This window comes from Alternaria arborescens (genome assembly GCF_004154835.1).
Source record: "Alternaria arborescens strain FERA 675 chromosome Unknown contig_6, whole genome shotgun sequence".
NCBI classification, from domain to species: domain Eukaryota; kingdom Fungi; phylum Ascomycota; class Dothideomycetes; order Pleosporales; family Pleosporaceae; genus Alternaria; species Alternaria arborescens.
In genome coordinates, this window is record NW_021167861.1 from 208,464 (window position 1) to 232,369 (window position 23,906).

The following is a 23,906-nucleotide window of genomic DNA, read 5'->3' on the forward strand; positions in this document are numbered from 1 at the left end:
TGTTAGGAATCCCACGAATGGTTCCAGAATGCAGGTGTCAACAACGTGGGACAGCGCGCGTTATGAATGATCGGCATCCCCAAGTTTCGTCCAGCTCTGCCGCTACCATCGACCAGGGGTAGCGTGCGCCTCCTGGGGGTTCAGTGTCCAAAATGTGGTCTCTGCGACCCCCGCACAGCTCTCATTCATCTGAAGCCCCACAGGGGGCCGGCAATCCATAGGTTTTTGTGCGCCAATGTTGGAGAATTCCTTGTCGAAAAATGCACGTCTGGACCCGGGACGAAAGAGCTTGCAGCTTATCTCATGTATTAGGGATGCAGGGCCCAAACAGCGCATATTCATGCATCTCAGATGCGTTTAGCCTGATTGCATTGCCAGACAAAGGTGTTGAATTCCATCAAAGCGAGCATTTGGACGTAAGGGAGGCGCACAGCTTTAGCAAAGGTGCACACTCTATTGGTAAGTTTGGCCATCGCACCCTGCGAAGACGGGAGGCAGCCACCAATTTTGCGGAGAGAACGCTAGCTACCCCGCAGAGCCCCACAGCTGAGACTTAGCGCGTGAATTGGCTAGCCGTGGCAAGCCCGATCAGCACCACGAGATTTCGCAGCCATAGTCTCTTCTCCAACTCTTTGGTATAGTCATCAAAATATCGCAGCTCTCACGGCTGTCGATTCGACCTCGACTTCCGCCATATGCCGTGGGGCAGATGACAACACTTTGTGATCGCGACTCCCATCAGTCGTGGCGTTGTCCCCGCCGAGTCTAAACAGCATGTATGCGCCCATGGATGTGCGGTACAGCATAGACATGGTCAACCAAGTCGAAACCGAGCTTGCGCACTCTATCTACGACTTCGATCACTCGCTACTAGAGCTTTCACTGGGACGAGCGCTGCTGTCAAAGTATCAACAAAAAGGCTCGATCCTCAATAAAGTTCCAAAATGTGCCGCAAATCTCGAATGCGTCATCTCGTGGCGCAGGCAAGTCATCTAAGATCGCATCGCGAGATGCCGTTCTTGTTTGTTTTACGATAAGCGGAGACTAAAATGCTAAGGGAGTTCGTGGCGCTTTCGACATCTGGCGATGACGGGGCAAAGTGGCCAGTGCACTTTGGAGGAATGGATCTTGTATTATGCTGTTCAGAAGGCTGAACGCTTGGGTGCAAGTACGACGTATGCATTGTCATGCATGCGGATAGGTAGGATCTTAGGCATTGCGAGGCATTTCTTGGCGAAGACTATGAGCATCTGATGGGGTCACTCACCAATACTTCAATCTTTGAGATTGTGTCCCTTACTGCTGCTGCTTGACCCCTCCCCAGCTGCCTCCCATATGCCGAAGCCCAAAAGTCTTCATCTGCATTCCAGGCATCAATCACCCTAAAGTACTCACTACCTAGGTACACCCGGTCATGAAGACTCATGGTTACTAGGAATACCCTTTAGTATTGCTAATGTATCGAAGCTATGCGCAACATGAGTACTTGGTTGCAACAGAGTATCTGTAGACTACCATGTCAGTCTAGGAAGTCATATGGACATGCGACAGCATACTCACGACACTGAGGAGAAGACCTCAATGGCACCAAGAGGCGCTCATCTCACGTATGTTCCTTGTACGCTGCTCTTAACTGACAGGATACGGCTACTCTCACGCCCAAATATCGTCCAACAAATTTGAGCCACAACAAATTGCAAAGGCTCTTAGGATCGTGCATCGACTCGGCCTATTCTAACCACACCTGGAACCAGGGAAGTAGACTGAAAGGGCACTGCTGAGATGAAGGTGAGTCACAGAAGCTTCTAGTAGCCCACGTAGTATCGTAACAATCAACAGTCCGTGCCCGTCGCGCTTTCCTAACGGTCTTTGACCCCGCAAATAGAGGCTAACAAGACAATTCACCTCACTTGCAACAGACAGGGTGACTTCCAGTTGCTATCTCACCGGCGATGACACGCCGGGGAGGCGGTAAGCCACCATATCACTGCGCGATCTGCGAGCAATCCTTCACCAGTAAAGCTGCTCTTCGCCAGCACACTGCCAATCACAGCGACATAAGCAACAAGAAGCTCATTTGCGCCACTTGTGGGTGGAATTTCGATGACTCCCACGCCCTAGAGCTTCATCGAATCCAGAGTAGCCACGGAGATCCACAGACAGCTCGCCCAAACCAGCGAAACGAAGGCTTGGAAGCCCTCACAGAAGAATCTGAAATGGCAATCACCTGCAATCGGTGCCAGAAGACCTTCACCAACCAGAAACAACACAATGCCCACCGCAGCAACGTCGCCTCTGACTGTGCCGATTGGAGGCACACTGCCCCAAAGCACTCCACCACATCTCCCGAAGCTGTCCGGGGTTATGTTGACCTGGACAGACCCAAAGACGGATCGCCAGTCGTACCCTTCTATGAGGACCCCAACGCATCATCATCATCAGAAGCTGATACTGTTGACAGCGACGACGGAGTAAAATGCCACGATTGCAAGCGTGTGTTCCACTCGAGAGGTCACTACAACAACCATATGCTAGGCTGCACGCCCATCTCGTCGTCCAAGAAGCACCGCCAAGTACTGGAAGCCACTAAACCAGTTAGCAATACACGGACAATCACAAACCACGTAAGAGCTAGTCCGCAGCAACGCCAGGCCCCTACAGCAGCACCCGCACCTTGCGCCCAATCTTCCTCGTCCACCTTGTCTGCTCCAATCAATGACTTGAATAGCTTCGCGTGCAATATCAAAGGCTGCGGTAGGGTATTTAGGTCGGAAGCTGGCCTTAATCAACACAAGACTGATGCCCATGGTATTGGTGGTCAGGCACTGAATGCGGTCGGTCGAGCCGTGAGGGAGCAGATGAGGCAAGAAGGCCTACTACTGCAACCTTGTTCTGCGTCATCTCGAGGTCGTGGTCAGCGAGGTCGCCCTGCCCCACGCGCGTCACCTTCCGCTCCTCGTGGTGCTCCTCCAGCGTCTCGTATGGCACCTCTAGCACCCCAAATGACACCTTCCAAACATCGTATGACGCAGCAAGTACCCTCGCAGCCCCTAACCTTCGCTCGTCCTATGCCAATACAACATCATATGCCACCTACTCAGCCAATCCAACTACCCAGCAGTACGATCATGAGCGGTGTTGCCGAGCTGGACCAAGCCAAACAAATCCAAGCGAAGATCCTGCGGCTTCTAATCCAGTCCGACGTCTTCATTCAACATGATGGTAAGATGAACGTCTGCGGGATTGACTGGACTCGTATTGGTGTCGCAAAACAGCATGAAGTCGTTGCCATGTTCGATATCATGTGCCATCTCCCGAGGATTCTACAAGGCGAATACGTACCGGCTCCAAAGGCCTTCAAGGACGACTACAACACCGAGTATCCGTTTAGCGACTTTGAGCCCTCTCCCGCTCGTAACCCATCAAAGCCTGCTTTGGATGTTGTCGCCATCTCATGCAGTAAAGTTGTGCTTAAGGGCAACTTTCAGGAGATTGTGAAAATCGCAGCTGTCGACCTTGCCACCTGCCGAATCCTCATGAATCACCTCGTCTGCACAGATCCGCACGCTGAAGTCTTGGATTGGCGCTCTGCGGTCACCGGCTTATTCAGCTGGAGGGATATGGAAGCAGCTCGAAAGTCTGGATACAAGGTCTTCAAGGGCTGGATGGCAGCACGGAACGCACTACACAAATTCATCGATAAGGAGACTATCGTGGTCGGCCACAATCTGCGCTCGGATCTCGATTCCCTGCGCATGGTCCACGGACGTGCTGTTGATATCGCCAAGGTCGTTGAGAAAGCTGCTCGGGGTCCGCTCAGTAAGGCGCAGCTAGCATTGGATAGTCTGTGCAAGACTTATTCTGAGATCAGTCTTAGGAGTGACCCAGAATATGGTCGGGATAGCCTCATGAACGCCTTTGCAGTACGTGAGTTTGGTCTGTGGGCACTCAAAAACAGGGAGCAGCTCGCCCGGATTGCTAAACAGAAGAGTCTGGACTACCAGGCCACCATGCCAAGAGTTGCTGTTGTGGGAGCTTGATGAGGTCCGCAAATGCGAAGAAGGATAAACAGGATTACGATAACGAAAGCAACGAACTAAACACACATACCTACCGATTGATATGAATTGTGACCTGTGATCTAGCTCTTCTGCTGCTCTTCCTGTTCCTTCTCCACAACATCAACCACGAAAGCACCACCCAGCAATATCGCTGGTTCCTCGAGATTATGATGTTCATAACTCAGTGTTCCCACACCACCCGCCTCTAGAATCAAACTAGGATTCTCCTCCAACTTCTTGCCCACCCACCTAGCCGCAAAAGCTCTCAGAATATGACCATGCGCCACAATCAACACATCATTAGGTTTTCCATCTTTGCCAAATCTGCCCTTGTGGTACTTCTCCCTCAACTCCTTGATCAGCTTATCCAGCCTCTCTGTGACATCCTCCGGGCTCTCGCCGTCCTCGCAACCGTCCTTCCAGATATCCCAGTCTGCGCCTAACCCGCGGCTTTCACGATCTTTCTTGATTTCCGAAGTGACGCGGCCTTCGTAGGCGCCGTAGTCCCACTCTCTGACTGCCTCTGTTACTTCTATTTTGGCGTTGGTGCGGATATCTGGTGTGTGCGGTTTGGACGAGTCGTGCCAGGGATAGCGTTCTTTGCAGCCTAGGTTGAGGAGCTCAAGAGTGCGTTGGGCGCGTGTGCGGGGAGAAACGTAGCTGTTGGGTATCAATATCAGTCGTGGAGTCTTCATTCTTTTTTTTTTTTTAAAAGAAGATTTCTTGCTGGAATCGAGAACGTACATGTGTGCTAGGTTACTTGGTACAATCAATCTGTCGTCGCCTACAAGCGCTTTGCCTGTGGATTTTACACGCTTCTCGCCGTTTCCTGTAAGCGGTATGTCCGAGACTCCTGTGTGGCGTCCGTTGAGTGACCATTCTGTTTCGCCGTGGCGGATTATGAAGACTCGTGGGTCGGGCATTATGTTTATCAAGAGACTTGCTATCGCAGTTACTAGGAAAGGAAGATGGGAACAACGCGAGGTGACGCGAAGTGATCGGGTCAATCGACGGTTCAGAGATGATGCGCGTTTAGAAGAAGATATTGAGAGAGGTTTGAAGAAGATAAACCACAGGGAAAGTGTTTGTTCAAGTATGCGCGACAGGTGCGCGGCAGCTAGCGGAGCTCAATCCGTATGTATGACGTTCGTATGGGAATTGATTAGCATGGTGGGGCGTGCCAGGGACGTGTTCAAGCTACCCCACCATGTCCGCTTTGTGCGCCTTGTCATGCTTCGACGCGCAAAGTAAGCCTTGGTAATCACCTTGTTCGGGAAACATGGGTGAGAGATCAGGTTCGTGAAACACCGAGTGCCATCATCTATGCGGAGGAAAGGAGCAATTGTTGCTACAGTAGAAGCAGAGCGCAAAGTGTCTGAACTGACAATGAAACCAGTCTGAAGATGCCCGGGCAGATATAGATGCTTGAGTTTACACGATGCTCGTTGAACTAAGTGTGCGAAAACTACCCATATTACTCTTCCTCTACAGGGCTTTCCTCCAAAAGGCTGTCGTCTGCTACACACTGGGAGTACCATTCTACCGAAGATCAGCTTCATAACATAGGACGTGGGTCTTATCAATGTCCACATACCATTCTGAACCACACAGGTTGCTCCCTTGACACATACTGTGCAACCTGCCCAAGGAACACCACCATCCCAGCCTCCACATTTGTAGTAGAGAGGAACAGGGCATCTAGTGCTGCTCGGGCCAACCTCCTCAGTAGTGGTCTTGGTGGGCTTCACCGTCGATTTTGTCGTCGTTTTGATAGTGGTCTAATTATGTTAGAAGAAGTCAAGAACAAGATCATGTCGAATCAGTATGTGACTAGCCTTTGTCGGAGTTGGAGTTGTCTCTGGCTTCTTGCTTGATTTGGGTGGCTCTGGCTTCTTCGTTGTGGTCGGCTCCGGCTTCGTGCTTGTCTTGGGCGGTTCAGGCTTCTTGCTGGTTGTAGTTGTGATCTTGCTTGTTGTTGGCTCTGGAACACCCGGCGTAGTGCGGCTGATGTTGTCGGTGCATCCGCCCTTGGTACAAGTTATGATGTAGGTCTGGCGTGGTTCGAGGGCGACATGGTTGTTGGCCGGCGCCTGTTGGTAAATCAGTACAAGATGTCTGGCTTGACGGCAAGATACATACTGCAAGACACACTGTCGAGAGGCTTGTCGCTAGAAGCGCGAGTACAGTAAGCTGCATGGTGATGGGTAGATAATAATGCTTCAGTGAATGGAAATGCTGAGCTAGCCGTGGAATTCGGCCTCATGGGCCATGGAAAGCATCTTATAGCCACAGACCTTTGCTGCTAGTCTAAGGAAGTCACCACCAGGCTCAACAATTGCTTCATGGCTACAGTTCTAGATACCCGCGGCTCCAGTGTGGACAGCAGTCTAACTGGGGCCAAGGTAAAATACGAGGCCATCTCAATCTGCTTGTGCATTCGCCTATATTGTGGCTAGCGAGTTTGTGTGCCATAGTGATGGTACAGGCAATGTAGAGCCTACCGAGAGCTTGTATAGTCAGTCAGTCAGAGAAGGCAAGGCACTCAGAACGACACATTTGGCGAAGGCTGGCAAGATGAAAAACAGGTTCACCTGGGTATACGCCCGTGTTTGGTGTTGTGTATTGTAAACTGCTCCTCGGATAAGGCTGCCCACGATGCGCGGCTATACCCATATTTCGACTGAACCTGGTCTTGGCCACGAGTTGAAGCTCGGTTGCGTTCCGAGAAGGTTCGCGACCGATTTTGATACTATTCTTGTTCACGACGACTCTTATAGACGGGGATGTGTTTTAGCCGCAAATTGATACCCAGTCGACCCTTGTCCGACCACTAGACTCAGATGCCACTCAAGCTGACCATGACTTGTGCGACTTTCCAGATCGCGCAAGCTTAGATTGTTCGATACAAGCAGTGAGACTGGTAGTCGGAACAGGTTACGAGGAATCCGAGTGACGCCGCGGATGATCGCGGCATCGTACCGTGACCCGGGGGCAGGTGAATGTAAGGCAAGCAAGCGATGCATTACACACTGGGCCAGACCGTGGGTATACACTGTTTAAGCTTGTTCTAGGCAAATGACATTAGCAGTGCGCTTACACGCACATCGGTGAGGATGAATGGTGGTCCGTGTCCAGGGCAAAAGGGTCTTGTCCAAATCATTCACTGCCTGCCCCATTCTGCTGAAGGGTACCATTGCCCAGAAGGTCACCAACGCCAATCCATTTCCTGACAAGGAAAGCACCCTGCGGCCTCAGCTTTCTATAATAACCCTCTTCTTTCTCGAGTATCTCAAAGTTCCGCTTCTTGTACCACTCCATGCCTTCCTCGTTGACTTCCCACACGTGCGCCGTGACACAGCGCACACCATGAAGCTCGACGGCCTTCTTCACTACAGCCTGTAGAAGATGCATGGCAATGCCGTGGGTGCGGTAGGGAGCCAGGACACCGATGGTAGAAATGTATAATTGCGAGGAAGGTAGTATGCGACATCGAACGGCACCAACGAGGTTTGGCTTCTCTGCAGGCGATGTCGAATTGGCATTGGTAGGCGAAGAGTGCCACACTGCCACAAGGGTAATGCCATGGTGTGGCTCCGTCATAGTCTCTTTGTAGAAGGTCTCCGGATAGGATATAGGGAGAGTGAGGGTGTTTAAGCGCTTGAATGATGGCAGCAAGTCTTCGGTAAGGGGTACGAGTTGGACGTTGGGCGGCAGAGGACGCAGGGCGAAGAGGTGTGGAATGGCGGGTTGCTGAGGGGAGAGGGAAATGGGCGAAGGTATGCGCGAGATGGCAGGCGTGACTGCTCGAGACGGACGAGGGCTTTTCTTGGACCGCGGTCTTGAGGGGGCTTGGAGGAAGTCGTCGGGTATGTCATTCCAGTTCTCCATTGCTGAGGGCGTAGGCGTTGTGTTGGAGGGCACGCGCGTAGGCGCTGAAACTGACTTTGGGGGAGGTGGTGGTCGGTTCGTCCTTGGCGACACAATTGGAGGAGCATTTGGGAGTTGTCCAGGTTGGCTGTCCTGACTTGGCTTCTTCAGCCAATTGTTCAGTGAAGACTGCATCGCGAGAGGAGGGGGGTCGAGTGGGTTGTTGTGACGTAGGCAGTTTGGAATGATGATAATCTATTGGTGTGACTGTGAGACCAACGAGTCGCTCGGCTTTTGTCCTCGCGATAGTCTGTGAATTGCCAAGCAGAGTTGTTTACGCTGGACAAACACAAACCCGAGGGTAAACTTTCTGGTACTGACGCGCCTCGAGATGGTTTACAGGGATGGTTCTTAGCGTGCTTTCGTCGGCCAAGCCGTCAGCTCCGACTTCCTCGCAGGAAACAGCATCATCGCCCTAAATATCCCCAGTCCCACCACCGCAACCATGGGCGCCGAGAACTCGAAACCCTCGTCAGAGGTCAAGCAGCATGTCTTCTCCTCGTACGTCACAATCCCCGCCGTCAATGGCTCTAGCCCCTCCCACGAGATGCAGCGAGCAAGTGACGTCGTGTGCTGATAATTTGCGCGCAGAGATCACCCCTACAGCTTCTCCAACGAACTCGTCGGATCGCTGCAGAAGAACACTTTCGTAGGTTCCATGGCTCACATAGGCGAATTGCGGCTAACAGGGCGTAGACAGACTCGGCGCGATCAAGACAGCAGGAACTCCAATACCAGGAACGCCTAACCGCCGAGCTCGAGAAGCTGCGCGAGCAAGAGACGCAGAACTTCTCCAAGTTCAGCGAAACCCTCTCCGGAGAGAGCCAACAGTCGGATGAGCCCTCCCTGGTCGAGAAGATCCAAGATGCGACATCCAGCAGTTCAACCCTCGCCGAGAAGCAACGACAAAAGGACTTGAGCAGGGACAGTGTCACCAAGGAGATTGAGCAGCTCAAGGCCAAGTTGGAGCAGAGGAAGAAGCTGGAACAGGCCGATGCCGACGTCACAAAGGCAAAGGAGGCTGTCGTCTCATGTCTGAGGACCCACGACCGACGACCGCTGGATTGCTGGAAAGAGGTCGAGACCTTCAAGCACGAGGTCGGCCGGCTGGAGAAGGAGTTTGTACAAAAGACCATCCGATGAGTTATGCCGAGCAATCGACCTTTTGGGGCTGGGGGGAAGGCGCCCTTGTATAGTTGGGTTTGGTAGGATATAGCATCCTGCGGCATTTCTTATCTTCAAATCCTTACTTTGTCTATTGCCGTGCCTTGCGCCTTGCTACGCACACCGCAACTATACCAATCACTTGGAACTGGACGGGGTACTCTTACCGCCTTGCTCCTGCCACCACAAGCCACGTCTATTTCTACCGACTACTCCTCACCTCTTTCTCCCTCAGCACCTGTCTTACGCGCCTAATTTTGCAGTTTTTGCTTAATACTACTGCTTCACCACTGATCTGTAATGGCTGTCTTACTCACCTTCACCACGCGTCTCAATGTGGGAACACGTTTAGGCGCCTAATCGTCGCAGTAACTTCGCGTCCTCATCTCGCAAATCCCTTCTCACACAACCTCACACTCTACAGGTCTTCTTCCCTACTGGTCAATTTCCAGACAGCTGATTTATAGAATTGTCTGCATCATGTCCTACCGCCTTGGGAACACCGTCGATGACGATGAGAGTTGGGATGATAATGATAGTGATATCGAGCTCCTCAACTACTACTCAGACACCGAGTCCGACTATGAGATTGTCACGAACAACGCCACTCCACCTCATGCCGCCTCTAGAAATCGACAGAGAACAACACATAAGTTTACATCCCACGATAACATTCATCTCCCGGATATCGCAATACAGAGATTCAAGATAGCCAAGGGCATCATCGTTAGACCTGGTGACACGGTAGAGCTCAGGGACCATTCAGAACAAGAACCAGAAGCTATGCACAGCGGCGACTTCCTCCGCATCAAGACCATCATTATGAACATGCAGACAGATGAAGTCCGACTGAGAGGCTATCGACTGCGGCGCACTAAATACCTAGGCCAGATTTTTGACTGTAAGTGCAATTAATAGAGGATTAGACTCCTACTGACCTGATAGGGAAACTCAACGAACTTGGAATGGTGCTACACGTCGATGAAGATGATAGCCGTTCGCCTCTTGTCGCCGGCATGGAAGATGTGAAGATTGAAGAGGTGGTCCGTTTACGCGAATGCACACTCACGAACAAGCCTTACCCGTTTATGAGCTTCCGAACCGACGGCAATACTGCGTACCCAAGTGGTATGAGTGATTCCGAAATTAAGCGGGAGATCTTCCACGAGAGTCGGCTAACATGTCGTGTTGTCAACGTACTCTACATCAGCAGAGGCCGAAACAAGCCTTATGGTGGCATCGTGCGTCATCTATACACCCACGAGGCCGATAAGTCTGAAGACTGCATCCCAGATCCTGGCTACTCGCGCAAGACACCCATCTCCGTGGAAAGCGACATAGAAGACGACGACTGCGTTCTTGTTAGCAGGAAGCGACGTACCCGTGACGACTCTCCTGACTTTGAGATACTCGAAGAAAAACACCCAAAGCGCAAGGGAAATCCGCTGAAGCAAGGTCGGCTAACATTTGGGGATGTGTTCTGCGGAGCTGGAGGTGCGTCCCAAGGCGCTGCCCAGGCGGGCTATTATGTCCAGTGGGGACTTGACAATGATGAACGCGCACTGAAGTCATACAGCCTTAATCATCCTAGTGCGTATGCATTAAAGATGAATGCTCACAACTTCCCGCCAGATGGTATTAGCAAAGAAAATTGGAAGGTTGATGTCCTTCATTTGTCGCCCCCGTGTTGCTACTGGAGCCCTGCGCATACCACTGACGGCCCTAACGATCAAGCCAACTACGAAGCAATATACACTGTCGGTCCTATCCTAAAGAAGGTGAAGCCTCTGGTTGCAACCCTCGAGCAGACATTTGGCCTCGCCACTCACGAGCAGCACAAGCGCAACTTTCTCATGCTACTATATGACATCGGCCAGGCCGGATATGATGTCCGCTATAAAGTCCAGGATCTATCGCAATACGGTCTTGTGCAAAAACGGAAACGTCTGCTGATCATTGCTGCAAGACGAGGAACACCTTTGCCTCCATTCCCGAGGCCCAGCCATGGCCCTCCAGGAAGTGGCCTCAAGCCTTTTGTGTACATCAACGAAGCTCTCGCGCATATCACTCGCCAGGGACCACGCGCTATGAACGACCCATACCACCAGCCGAAACTGTACACCAACCCTAGGCGAGCCTACGACCCACACACATTCCTTAAAGGCTGCATCACTACTGGTGGTACTACCGCGACTCATCCGTCTGGCGAACGTGCGTTCACACCACGCGAACTCTCCCTCTTCCAGAGCTTTCCATATCTGTATGAGTTCACAGGCACCAAGAGCGATGCCACAAAGCAGATTGGCAATGCATTCCCTCCTATAATGGCACAGGCTATGTACCAGATCATAGCTAAGACCCTCGATGCCTTTGACAACGGCCTCATCGGAGCGGAAGATGATCTCTCTGAACTGGACGCTCTGCTGGAACAGAGGGGTGGGAACCATGCACAACAGCGACGCATTGAGAATGCTTTTCCGTCTATGAACCTTTCTGATGGTGTACTGAACGGTATCAACGACTTCTCTGACAGGAGCATAGCTTCGGGCAGCAGGAGCAATAGGCGACGTCGCGAACCTAGCATTCCAGGTCAAGACGATGAGATCATCTACGTACCGAGCGACAGCGAATAAAGGTTTGGGGTCGCTCCTGGACAAAAAAGAAAACGTCACTATGCAGAACATACCCGTTTTTCATGTTTCTAAAGAACAACACGCATTCTCTCTTTGACTTCAGAAAGTATGCCGCGCTCGATCGTCTGAGTAGGAGGCAACTGAAATTCTCGAATCATGCACGTTTATCCAAGCGGATTTTCTGGAGAGGTGTGTAGCTATGTGTCAGCGCTATCCGTTTCACACTCACGTTGTGAGAACCTGTTCATGTACGACCTACCGGAAGAAGCGGGCTTATGTTTTGCCTTCGCTAGTCACGTAACAAAGCCAAGGCAGACAGAAAATGCAACTCCGTTCACTTCTTGCCTCATGTCTGTGCGTGGCAATATATGTTACCTAACATGTTTCTCTTCTAGGTCTGCTATCTGTTACGGATGTAAGGATGCTCTGTCACAATCACTCCTCTCATTGCTTATATGGCGACATAACACACTAGAAAACGAACGTTCGGTAGGAATCAAGAGTTATGTCTAGAGAAGGTCTTCGCGTCGGATTTAAGCGCAAAGGTATATACACTTACTCAAAAAACTCATCATTGCATCACCCTACAGCGGGCCAACGTTCGCCAGCCGATCCATCACATGACTTTCACCCACTCCAACTTCCTATTGCAGATTCCTAATCGCCGCTCATTTCCAAAAGCTTAATTTCCGCCCCCGCCACTAAACCCAGGCTTGACACCCTGTCACGGTATGACCCTTTACATGATCTCTCAGAAGATAAAATATCCGCGTAAAATCCGCGTAATGGCGCATACGCCCAGAACACCGACGTCTGCCCGTCTTATGGTAAATATCGTACCACTCTGACCTCATAACGTCCAGGGTCTGGGAGTCAAAGAGTGAGTAAACTTTAGGCCGACAACTCCTGCCCCTTCCGCACCACTGGTCTCACCGGCATCTTGCAGAAACGACGCACAGGCATTACCCATGTGGCTTCCCATCGTCTTACATATGGACATGGTTTTCGCTACCCTGCATTCGACTACAAACAGATCTATTCTCTATTCGTGCCCAGCAAGCAATATAATCTTTTCACATGCACATGATAAGGCGAAAAGAAAGAAAAAAAGAAAAATAAAGCGGCGAATTAGGAGGGGTCGGCACGCCTTCCACATCCAGATCGGAATCTGGATAGATTGCTGTCCGGTCGGCCAAGTTGATGGATTTAGATTGCAACAAATGCACGAAAATGCATGAAAAGCAATTTTCTCGGTTTTCCTTTCCTTGGAGACGCCCCAAGATCGGACCGTTTGTGATGGTAAGCGCCCTCCTCGTCACGAGAGAATGTGGATTATGCAAGTTGAGAGTGCGGAGTTGTATCCGGTTACACACCGCTATCTTTGTATGGATCAAAGCGTTTTCCCTGAGGTTTGGTTCGTTGGAAAATAGGGTCTGCTTTGCTGCCCGGGCGTCTTGATAGGCGTCATTAGGATGGATTATGGTATGTGAGGCGGGTGGAGCAAAGTAAGACTGCGCATAGAGCTCCGGAAGGGTTATGGACAATGTACAGGATGGGCGTAGAAGATGTTCAGGGTCCGATTGTATAGTTCGGAGAAAACGCAAAGACATACCATGACACAGGGGTCCATCTTGGCTGGCTTGCCGCATGTCAGATTTACTCCCATAGTTCGTCGTATTCGGTTCTTTGTTCGACGCGGGATGTAGTGTCGATACTGAGGCCCGACAATCGCGCTTCCGACGAGTAGCGGTAAAGGAAGAGAGATCAAAGCCCAAGGCCAGGTCAGACGATGTCTCGACAGTGCATGAGACTGCATGAGTGAGGCACAACGCCCTTTCCGATTCAATGGAACTAGAGATGGTGTGGAGCCGACCTGAGTAACTCCCTCGTTTATCATTCGCGTGGAAGTGTTCTTCCCGGCCCTCTAGTGCTGATCCTGCTAGCGTGCCATGTGCGTTCCCGTTCTGCTTCTCGTATCTTACATGCCGTGGCTTGGCTTGGTAGTGCTGCCGATTGTTTGAGCCTTGCGCGGCGTGGCTGGTGCATAGCGCGCTAACGGGTCGCATCTGAGGCGTTGGCTCAGGAGCTAGAAGGATTGCCACGGCAAAATATATCCGTAGTCGACACAGTGGGCTGCAATCTAGGACTTGAGGCTGTTTTGGATTATCTACAAGGGGTGGAGTCGACGTGGACAAGACGGCGCCGTTACTCGGGGCATCGGAGTTTTCGGCCGAGTCGTCCTGGGGGAGGAGAGAGCAGGAACGATTGGAGTCTGCCCGACTAAGTAAAATCGCCCGGCTCCCGGTCTTTTCCAGACCACAGGAACATGCCGATGCGGCAACAAACAAGAAAAAAAGAGTAAGTTTACATCTACTTTAAGAACTCCACTTTACATGATGCCGTACTCTCGCCGTGTCGGCCTCATCAACGCTCTTCGTGAGACTTGTATCAGAGGCGTGTGGCTAAAGCTCTTCCGTGCCCGTCCGTCGAAGCACTCTAGAACAAAACTTGCAAACCTAGCGTAGCCGACGTGCCAGGCTACGCTCTTGAAATGTCTGTTCTCAATCGAATAAACCTTCTTTTCAATGTTTCTAGAAACACACCATAGACGCGCTACCGGACTTTCTCCCTGACATGTCGGGGCGGTGGCAGTTGCCAGCGACCTAGCCAGCCGCTCGACATGCCCTCCGGAGCCTTGCCGAACCACCTGAGCACCTACCATAGTTTCATCACCTTCTACACCGGTACATTGGGCGCAAGGGTGTCTGCAGCCGAACGCCTCAGTGTTTCCACATGATCCTTGCGAACATCGATGATCTGCACGTCAATCGCGTCTTTGGACGGCAGAGCTAGGAGTATTTGGAAGTGTGCATCGTGAGCGCATGGGCGTTTTTCTTGGTAAGGGTCTCCTAAGGCTCTTACCAGTGAAGGGGTTCCTGGCTATATGGCTTCCTAGAATGCTAGGTGGAGCGAGTCAAGTGTAATGAATTCATGGGTTTGCGACAGATGACGGTTGTGGACTGGGTCACTTGATACCATGGAACGAGAATAAAGACCAGGGGTTCGCGCGCTGCTGTGGCTGTTGTTTGCTGTTGAAAGTTGACCTCTACAATCGTTTCTCACCGAGTAGTCTCACGATCCATAGGGCTGACCTTGCGAAGGATCTGAACCTCATTTCTCGATACGACATATCGGCCCATATCCTCTCACCAACTAATCAACCAAGTCAACTCATTATAAGTCGACAGAAAAACCCAATTGATTGAGAAGCTATCTATCCATCATGGCGAAAACAACACGTTCACCCTTCCTCGATATTCTCCCCCCAGAACTCCGATTGCACATCTATACACACCTCCTCGTCGCCCCTACATCCATCAAAGGTCCCGTTGCCCGTCATGAGACCAAATACGACCTCCATACCGCCGTTCTCCGAACCAACAAGCAAATTTACCACGAAGCCCGCTCTGTATTCTTTGGCAAAAACACTTTCTACATAACCTCCATACCGCCAACCTCATCCAGCAGCAGCTTCAGTCATGATGTCGCAGAGGAAGAAGAAGAAGGCTCGGGAGCCTTTGAACCCCCTCTCCAACTTACCGACCTTCCTTCAGTCCGCCATCTCGAAGTCGATCTACTCTACTACCCCAACTCCATGACGACAACTCTGGATTCGTGCGACGGCGTCTGGAAACCCGTGTCTATCGGTGCCAGACGCTACACAACTAGCTTATCCTATCTACTTAGCACCGTCTCGCCAAGTCTACTCAGCTTGACCCTCTGCGCAGACACACGCCGCTACATCGACAACACCTCCAGCCAGGACCCTCACCGTGTCAGCACCAAATCCGAAACCGACATCGAGCGACTGCAAGTGCAAAAATTACTTACGGGATTTTACATGGCGGACAGCAACTCTCTCTTGAGGAAAGCAATGAAGGACCTACTCGTTCGAGATGTCGGCCTGCATTTCGATTTCCCAGAAAGTTACTTTGACTTCATGGTCGGCAGAGAGAGGCTTTGTGGACAGAGTCTCGTGGAGTTGGCGGGCCAGGTGTTGGCGGCTAGGAGTGAGATCAGGTTCAAGGCTGCGATGCAAGAGGCGGGTGTAGGAAATGAGTTTGCGGAGGAGGGTACAGTGAATTTGATTCCGTTTCCGTGTTTATAGGGCGCTGGTCAGGGTTGAAAGATAGATGACGGGATGCTAAAATGTTGTTTGTGTAGGAGCGTTGGCATGATACCACGAGTCGAGAATACGACGAGCATTAGAGGGCGTTTGTTGCATACTTTGGCTTAGGAGTTCGATGTACAGGGAAGTGCACTGGAGTATTTGGAAGCATTGTGTTTTTGTTTCTCTATTGCTATTCTTTCACAATACCAGTAACATGCGAACAAAAAAGACGCTTGAATCAAGGCGCTGAAATCTCGTTCCACAAATGTAAAGAGTAATTGTCCCACATCGCGTTCTTCGTTACTGTCGTAAATCGTAAACCGTCGTCTCATATCAATACATACATGCCGAAAAGCAGTCAAGGCGGAACATAGATGAAACGCAGAAGACAGGCAAATAGAGGAAGAAGTATAATAATACAGTCGTGTAGAAACCTACACTTTCTCACGTTCCTGAACGCATCTAGTAGTCCCTCCTTCGGTGTCGCCTCGTCTTGACAGGGCTGCCATCACCCTCAGAGTCGCTACTGAAGTAATCGTAATCATCGCGACCATAGTCGTATCCATGGTCTGGACGGCGATCGCGATCGCGCCTATCGTCTTTTCGCGAATCGCGATCGTCGTGGCCACGGGACTTGGAACGGAAGCGATCGATTACGCTGCGGCTTCTAGCACGCAAGCCAGGACCTTTGCTGCGCTCACGTTCATGCGCGCGAGTCCGGGATCGGGAGCGAGAACGGGACGTGGAGTGGCGATCGCTTCGGCTTCTGTTGGCATTGTTAGAACTGAAACCAGCCAAGTATGGGGTGGCGTTATTCACCTTGAGCGTGTCGCAATCTGTCTGGCACCCAACGCACCCGCAGCTGCTCCTGCAAGCGTGGTCAGCCTACTTTTACCCAACGACCTGCCCGCAAATCCTCCCGCCAACGCACCTCCCACCGACGCCGCCAGGCTCTTTTCGCGCAGATCCATGCTATCGAATCTATCGCGCACTTTAGTCATGCGCGAATCATCTCGACGGTGGTCTTTGCTAGAGCGGGACTGATGGGAGTGAGAGTCAACGGACCTAGCCCTGTGACGATGTTCACGACGAGGCTTGGTGCTCTCCCGGCGAGAGCGAGGTTGGGAGTCGTTGTAAGCGACCACTGGCTGTTCAGCGGACGGGGGAATGTAGGTCGGGTAGACTGCGCTAGGCACTGGCGCAAAAGCAGGCGCAAAAGTCGGCTGAGAGTTGGAGCGCTGGCGGCTAAAGGGCGGCGGAGACGGTTGGTAGCCAGCGCCAGTCGCAGGGAACTCGGTATGATGGTAGGGGTTCATAGGAGAATTCGAGCCAACAGGTGGAGGCGGAATGGGCGCGTCTACCGCGGGCGACGGCGCGTATCCAGGGCCAGGAATGTACCTAGAGCTTCTGGGAGCATCGCGCTGGCCATAGTCTAGGGTGACACCACGTGGCTCTGCAGGTGCTGGCTTCGGAGTGTTAGTAAGTGGGCGCTGAAGCAAGGCCGCAAGAGGCGGCTCGTAAGAAGGAGTGAAAGCAGCAGAAACGGGAGAACCACGAGAAAGAGTGCGAAGCAAATGAGGTTGAAAAGAGAAAGGGGTGGACGAAGTCGACGTTGTCCGGCTTCTCAACATGGGCGGACAGCTGTTCGCCGGTGTTGGATGCTCGGGCATTGTCGCAAGCGTCGCGCGTCGAAAAGATGAGAGATTATTTACCTGAGGAGAGTATCCGTAGGCAGGAGTAGCAGATGGGCGGTGATCTTGGACGGGGCTAGGAGCATACTCCTGTGGATTATACGGCTTATACTCGGATGTAGGCGGAGGAGGGAAGTAGGGCTGTCCCTGCTGTGGTTGAGCCATGTCTCTTGGAGGGCTGTGCTGTCCGTCCAAGTCGCTACTATGTCTACTGTGTCGTCCCCGACTCAGACCTCTACTAGCAGTCGTTCCAGTGCTCTTTGCGCGTCGTCGCTCTCTCTTTCGTCGCTCTCGTTCGCGCTCGTAGTCGGTGTCGTCCGTGTAGTAGTCGGAGTACTCAATCGGCGGGCTGCGCTCTTGTCGTGAGCTGCGCTTACTGGATCTTTCTTCGCTGTGGTGTCGTTCTCTTTCGTGTCTGTCGCTGCGTTCTTTACGGGTTTTCTTGATCTCTTTCTGTTCTGCGGGTGTGAAGTAGCCTCCGGGGATCTTTTCGAAGAACTTGTCGGGAACCTTCTCTGCGCCGACGCTGATGGCCTTCAAGGCTAGGGCTGCCATCTTTCAATGGGGCCGCGAAATCCGGATGTCGAGGTGACGTAGGGTTGTCTTGCGAGCAGCGATGTGATTGGAGCGCAATCGACCGGTCCCAGCGATTCGACGAGGGAGCCTTGTTGGTGTGATAGTGTGCAGGAAGGCCGACGAGTGGCAATGGAGCGGACTGCGCAGCGCGGGTTATAGTGTGTAAGCGATATAGATTGTACTTGGAGATGTGCGAGGTGTGTTGCTAGAGGACTTCTTGAGAAGAAAAAGCGCGGGGAAGGAGGCCAAGTATAAGATGTGCCGCGGCAAGTGACTTTTGAAGTACGGCGGCAAGAAGCAATTAGATTTGTTGCAATTGGGCAGGTGCGCTTAAAAGACGACAATATAGCTGATTCGACACATAGTGCGATTCCGTGGCAGGCGCCTCGTCTACATCGTGAAAATGACGTCGTTCGTCATCGACGTGGCTCGTGCGCTGCTGTCATTGGAGCCGCAACCCGGGGATCAGCATAGACGTTGTAGATGAATCCTACGATGCAAAAAGCATCCCGATCAACGTTGATCTCGCAGTCATCCATGCACGATGCGAACACCACAAAGACGCCTCTTTTCATTCCCATATCTGTTCTGGACATGCTGAGGCGACGCAGGCTTCGCCCACTGTGGCCTTCGGAAGTCGTATTCACCTGTATGCGACGCACGGTTGCCACTGCATCTATTCTCCGCATGCAATCCTACAAAGTTCTGGCCTCATTGCCGGCTGCGGACGGGACCAAGCCTCCTCGGAATACGCATTCCATGTACCCCTTGCATAAAACCGGGTCGCAATGCCATAAAACGCAAGGCTCCTGCGAGGAATTACCCGGGCGTGGCGGGCGCGGCCTATCGTGAGATGGTTGTGCGTTGGCAAGGCTCGTCAGCGTCGCAGCCTCAACCACTCAGATGCTTGGGGCTATGTGCGATGACGCCATGTTCAAGCTTCTGTGCTCACCGCCATCATGTCATGGGTCACGAAACATGGCTTTCTTGTGTGCATTTGTATGGCTTTCATTGAGGAATGTGATTAGAAACTGGAAGCCCAAATGCGCAGACATGGACCGGGTATCTTGTGTATCAAACTAATCATACGCTGTAATACCAGCGAAGAGAATGGAATGAAGATCATCAGCGGTCATGGGCCGCTTTACACCACTTGATCAGCAGCTACTGGTGCAGGGCTACGTACTTCTCCAGCGGGTCTACCAGCACTGTCTGGAACCTCAACCATGTCCTCAACCATTCCGAGGAATCTTTGTCTGTATTCATCGCTCGTGGTAGTAATACTCATGGGGCCATGGTCTTTCCCAAACTTTAGTGTGTTGAATAGCTTAACCAGTCCCGTCATCGTATGCGCCTGGAGAGCGTCTTTGGACCAAAAGAAGTCGAGAACGATGGCTCGGTAAACCCACTTTCCGTCACGCGATACGACACCTGTGCGCCATGTAGATCCTCGACCGGGGGGCGGCGGCACGTCACCCGAATTCAGGTCGGCGGGATAGCGGACGAGAAACAACGAATAATCCACTGCGTTGTTGCTTTGTAAGATCTTTGAGTCCCGAGAGAGTTGGGCAATGAGCTCCTCCTTCTGGTCGATAGTTACTCGGACTTTGTCTTCAAACTCATCAATAAGTCGATCCTTGACACTCTCAGGTGCCAGTCGTCCGTTAGCCACGTCGCGTTCAGGATAGAAGTAATCGTTTGGCTTCAGATCATATGTCTCCCAACGTTTTTGCTGGTCCTTGCTACAACTTGACTTCCCATAGAGGATATTCTCCATTATGATGTGATGGCTTGGTGCAGCACCTAGTGCAGCACCGATGGTGGCAGTAGGGCAGTAGAGGAGGTCTGTTATGCGGACGAGGAGGGAGTCCTCGTTCAGCTCCATGTGTTCGACATAGGGTTCGAGGAGACGATCGCGAAAGAAGGATTGCTCGAACTGTCGTGGGAGTGACTTGATTAGATACTTGGAATTAGGCGTTGTGAAGAAAGTCTGTTGCGCATTAGCTGGTTGCTCTCAGATATCATATTTAGCCGTACTGATCCAGAGTATCCCAGGTCTCCTATGGGGACCAGGTCGGTCCGTTTGCCCTTGCTAGGAGAGCGGAAGCTCTCAATGTATCCTTCCTCTTCAATCTCCCAAGTATCGTTCCTTAACTTCTTGAATAGAGACGCGCGATATCGAGCTAGGGTAAGACTGAAGAGGGCGAAGAAGGCGTATATACGCGCAAACAGGCCTAGATGCGCGCTCTCATCTTTCCGAGGCGCGTCAGATCTGAAGATGGCGCGCAAGATAGACGCGCTGATGAGGCGATCTCGACGTCCCATTTTGAAGTTTAGGGAAATGGCAGCTGTTTGCAGGAATAGAAAGGAGGTCTGCGTTGTGGACGCGTGAAGCGATACATTATCGCGGACCGTTGAATATCAGAATGACGTCACCGCGCTAACGATAGGCTTTCATGTGTTACCTGCTCGGACATGTCTTCACCAGTATACCGAACCTCATCAACGTGGACGTTTAGCAGCTCACATGAAGAATCGGAGTTCCCGCCATGTGGGTGAATTATCTGGATGATCGGCGAGACCTGACGAAGCGGCTCGTAGGCTTCTCGCTCGCTGCAGCTAGCAGTTAGCACACAGCACAGCCGCCACAACGGCGCCACAGATTGTTTTCATTCGCAGTTGTTGGCCCCCAGATTCAATTTTTCCGGTAAGATATAGATTGACTTGCATTGTAGAAGAGGAAACTAGAGGAGTATCATATGTAACACGCAGTTGCAATGAACATTCTCGACAAGAATGAGTTTGCAACCTTCGACCGTCATGCTGCAACCTGGCAAGAAGCACTACAGGAGATCATCCTTGTACCAAACTCTACAATTGTCCTGATACGCGACCAGTGTTCAGGGCGTCACTAGCTTTACCTCGGGATCTCCGTGTGTTCGGCCTACAACTGTCAGGGAAGCTGCTGGCTACGCGCTCTGAGAGTGCAGAAGACCCATTGGCTGCAGCGATAACTCAGTCCTAGTATATCAAATTCCAGCACTCATCAGAAATTGACCCACGCTTTTTTTCGTTACAGAACATTCGTTCTAGAGCTCCTAACCTCGGCTGTGTTGTTTTGCGTGGCAATATCAATGCATCTTGGAACCAGAGTCTCGACTGTGGATCCTGATAACCTCATATTGGCGAGCTATATATTGCTCCTTGGGGTCGCGCCCCAACCGATGTCCCGCTCGGCACGTCTTCCGTTGTTTCATCCTGGTCCCTTATGGCGCTCGCACTAAGCGTGCCGCTACAGCGCTACAACGGCGAGAACCAACATGGGTGGACTTTCGAGTCTTGCAAAACGAAAGCAGAGGTCGGTATGCAATCTGGAATTGGATATGGAGCCTTGCAATCAAGCCTTGGCGGCTGTGCAACAGTTACACAAAGCTAACGACTACGTACCACCCCAGTACAAATCCATCCAATGTAGACCTTGACACGGCACAACCCGCCCATGTAAGCGTCTAGACATACTCGTCTAACACACTAGACCCTTAGGCCCAGGCAGTTCATGCCCGGGCTATCAGTTTGACGGCTTGCACCCCACATTATTTCGCCTCTGTAGCTCGCCTTACAGTTCGAAAGTTCGCCCAGACGCCTCAGCATGCCCTCTCGGAGGTTTCCAATATTCCCGTTCGCAAGCTACTGGATAAATTCTGCGTCTTACAACTGCAGGGTCATCAAGCCACTGCTTACTGGTCTTGTCTGCTATGGGATTATCCTGACCAAGGGATTACACTCGGCATATAAAGCGCGAGACTCTCCCTTTGGTTTGACAGCATACTCGTACTACCTTAAATTTATAGTATTCTTTGTCATACCAGACTAATAGTAGGCAAAGTTGCTCGTCCGCAGTGCCAGTCTTTCATCTTTGTACCCTTTTATCCCGTTCATCACATTCACTCCATATCCCAAACATACAATGGCAAGTGCAGACGTTCAGCAGCCGCCTGCGCAGGAAGCTGCACCCGCACTGCCTGATTACCTCACAAATCCTGATGCTGTCCTTGGAGATAAAGATGCCAAGTGGCGATACGGCAGAGCCCCAGATTACTCAAAAACAAGAAAGGTTTTTGCTGAGAGTGAGTTACTGCATATGGTAGCGAAGCTGCAGGTCAGACGCAGTGCACCTTACTAAGAATGCATAGCAAAGCAAATGACGCACGAAGCCGGATCACTTCCGGAGCTTGTACAAAACCTCGTCAAGAACTGGGAAGTCGAAGCATCCTTCAAGCCTAGCATTGACGACTGGCGTACAATCGATCGTGAGAACTACTCATTTGCCATCAATGGCGGCAAGCCTGAAGGTGCGGAGGCCATGCTCAAGGTCGGCACATACAATGCTATCATCGCGCCAAACGAATACTACTCGCCCGACTACTCTGATTTTGCTTCGTCACACAAGACGTTCAAGCGCATGATGCCTACATTTGCATGGGAAGTACTAGAAGTCTACAGCGGTCCACCGACAGTAAGCTTCCGATGGCGACACTGGGGCCAAATGAAGAATGACTACGTCGGCTTCAACAACAAGGGGGAGAAGGTCACAGCCAAAGCACATGGAGGTTCTATCGATATTCAGGGTGTTACTGTCGCCACTGTCAACGAGAAAGTGCAACTACAGGCCGTTCGCACTTGGTTTGATCCCATGGATATGTTCAGACAGATCGCACCAGACGGTGTAGTGAAGAAGGAGGAGAAGCCCAAGAACATGTCACCAGGAGAGGCTCTTGACGAAGCTCAGGCTGGTGTAAAGGCGCCTGAGGAGCAAGAACTGCCTGATGAATTCATCCAGTCTAAGGAGGAAGTCGAGCAGACCATTGCAGCTCTCGATAAAATGACGACTGAAGAAAAGATGTCAGGTTTACAGAGCATGCCTGCTGGTCACCCTGAAGTATCGACGTCTTCTAGCACTGAGGGTGCTTGCCCTTTCATGTCTGGAGGTTCCCGCTGAGGTACATGTCAATGCGAAGTTCACGCGACTGGATGTTTATAGCCTTTCGGATTACTAAAGATTAAGAGCGCATGATTTACAGGCGAGGAACACTGAGCGAATCCATATCGTGTCTTATAGATATACACGATTCTATTGCAACCCATATATCCTTTTTCAAGAGTACTGTGTTTTCACTCCCGTCTTTAGAGTTTTGTATATTAGAGTAGAAACAGTGCAGTGTATCAACCTCGGCCGATCAATCCATCGGCCTACTACCAGAGATCAATCCGAACGCGGCGATCATACCCGGTGGCATTTCGATAACTCAAATCAAAAACTGGTGACGTTACACCGCGATCGGCGCGAATCCTCCGATCTTTGAGATTCTTTGGTACGATGCGCTGTTAGGCGCAATAGCGGCGACTAGTGAGTGAGTACCCCAGCCTCCACCATTAGAACACCTCCCAGCCACACCAACGATGGGAGGATGCTCAACCCTTGCTTTCAGGATATCGACCTTCCCTGCAGTGATCACTGTATGCTTCTAATTGGTCGTTCGTGCAACACCCACCTATTCCAAATTTCGGCACTTTCTTCTCCTTCTGCTTCTTTGCCTTTTCAGCCGTCTCCCTTCGGTTTCGTTCTGTTACTGTGTCGAGAATAGCGACCTCATTAGTAGATTTTGTGATGTCGATGCTACTC

At 51.5% G+C, this 23,906-nt stretch overlaps 10 protein-coding genes across 10 annotated transcripts; 5 read left to right on the forward strand and 5 right to left on the reverse strand.

The window, feature by feature from the left end:
* Positions 1–1,952: 1,952 nt before the first annotated feature.
* Positions 1,953–4,040, forward strand: AA0111_g3273 (hypothetical protein; the record flags this gene model as incomplete). Its single annotated transcript, XM_028649139.1, has 1 exon — positions 1,953–4,040. One exon carries the CDS (start codon positions 1,953–1,955, stop codon positions 4,038–4,040), a length of 2,088 nt encoding a protein of 695 aa, XP_028508927.1.
* Positions 4,041–4,141: 101 nt separating this feature from the next.
* AA0111_g3274 (hypothetical protein) lies at positions 4,142–4,984 on the reverse strand (the record flags this gene model as incomplete). Its single annotated transcript, XM_028649140.1, has 2 exons — positions 4,142–4,721; positions 4,806–4,984. The coding sequence occupies 2 exons, from the start codon at positions 4,982–4,984 to the stop codon at positions 4,142–4,144; spliced, it is 759 nt and encodes a 252-aa protein (XP_028508928.1).
* Positions 4,985–5,848: 864 nt separating this feature from the next.
* On the reverse strand, positions 5,849–6,257 carry AA0111_g3275 (hypothetical protein; the record flags this gene model as incomplete). Its single annotated transcript, XM_028649141.1, has 2 exons — positions 5,849–6,151; positions 6,201–6,257. 2 exons carry the CDS (start codon positions 6,255–6,257, stop codon positions 5,849–5,851), a joined length of 360 nt encoding a protein of 119 aa, XP_028508961.1.
* A 960-nt stretch (positions 6,258–7,217) lies between these two features.
* AA0111_g3276 (hypothetical protein) lies at positions 7,218–8,123 on the reverse strand (the record flags this gene model as incomplete). Its single annotated transcript, XM_028649142.1, has 1 exon — positions 7,218–8,123. One exon carries the CDS (start codon positions 8,121–8,123, stop codon positions 7,218–7,220), a length of 906 nt encoding a protein of 301 aa, XP_028508929.1.
* A 310-nt stretch (positions 8,124–8,433) lies between these two features.
* On the forward strand, positions 8,434–9,131 carry AA0111_g3277 (hypothetical protein; the record flags this gene model as incomplete). The annotated part of the gene is made up of 3 exons (XM_028649143.1): positions 8,434–8,489; positions 8,580–8,637; positions 8,685–9,131. The coding sequence occupies 3 exons, from the start codon at positions 8,434–8,436 to the stop codon at positions 9,129–9,131; spliced, it is 561 nt and encodes a 186-aa protein (XP_028508930.1).
* Positions 9,132–9,632: 501 nt separating this feature from the next.
* AA0111_g3278 (hypothetical protein) lies at positions 9,633–11,785 on the forward strand (the record flags this gene model as incomplete). The annotated part of the gene is made up of 2 exons (XM_028649144.1): positions 9,633–10,053; positions 10,098–11,785. The coding sequence occupies 2 exons, from the start codon at positions 9,633–9,635 to the stop codon at positions 11,783–11,785; spliced, it is 2,109 nt and encodes a 702-aa protein (XP_028508962.1).
* Positions 11,786–15,068: 3,283 nt separating this feature from the next.
* AA0111_g3279 (hypothetical protein) lies at positions 15,069–15,953 on the forward strand (the record flags this gene model as incomplete). Its single annotated transcript, XM_028649145.1, has 1 exon — positions 15,069–15,953. One exon carries the CDS (start codon positions 15,069–15,071, stop codon positions 15,951–15,953), a length of 885 nt encoding a protein of 294 aa, XP_028508963.1.
* Positions 15,954–16,418: 465 nt separating this feature from the next.
* Positions 16,419–18,202, reverse strand: AA0111_g3280 (hypothetical protein; the record flags this gene model as incomplete). Its single annotated transcript, XM_028649147.1, has 4 exons — positions 16,419–16,722; positions 16,776–16,824; positions 16,888–17,422; positions 17,669–18,202. 4 exons carry the CDS (start codon positions 18,200–18,202, stop codon positions 16,419–16,421), a joined length of 1,422 nt encoding a protein of 473 aa, XP_028509205.1.
* A 1,165-nt stretch (positions 18,203–19,367) lies between these two features.
* On the reverse strand, positions 19,368–20,548 carry AA0111_g3281 (hypothetical protein; the record flags this gene model as incomplete). Its single annotated transcript, XM_028649148.1, has 2 exons — positions 19,368–20,213; positions 20,261–20,548. The coding sequence occupies 2 exons, from the start codon at positions 20,546–20,548 to the stop codon at positions 19,368–19,370; spliced, it is 1,134 nt and encodes a 377-aa protein (XP_028509204.1).
* Positions 20,549–22,190: 1,642 nt separating this feature from the next.
* On the forward strand, positions 22,191–23,222 carry AA0111_g3282 (hypothetical protein; the record flags this gene model as incomplete). The annotated part of the gene is made up of 2 exons (XM_028649149.1): positions 22,191–22,350; positions 22,417–23,222. The coding sequence occupies 2 exons, from the start codon at positions 22,191–22,193 to the stop codon at positions 23,220–23,222; spliced, it is 966 nt and encodes a 321-aa protein (XP_028509207.1).
* Positions 23,223–23,906: the final 684 nt, after the last annotated feature.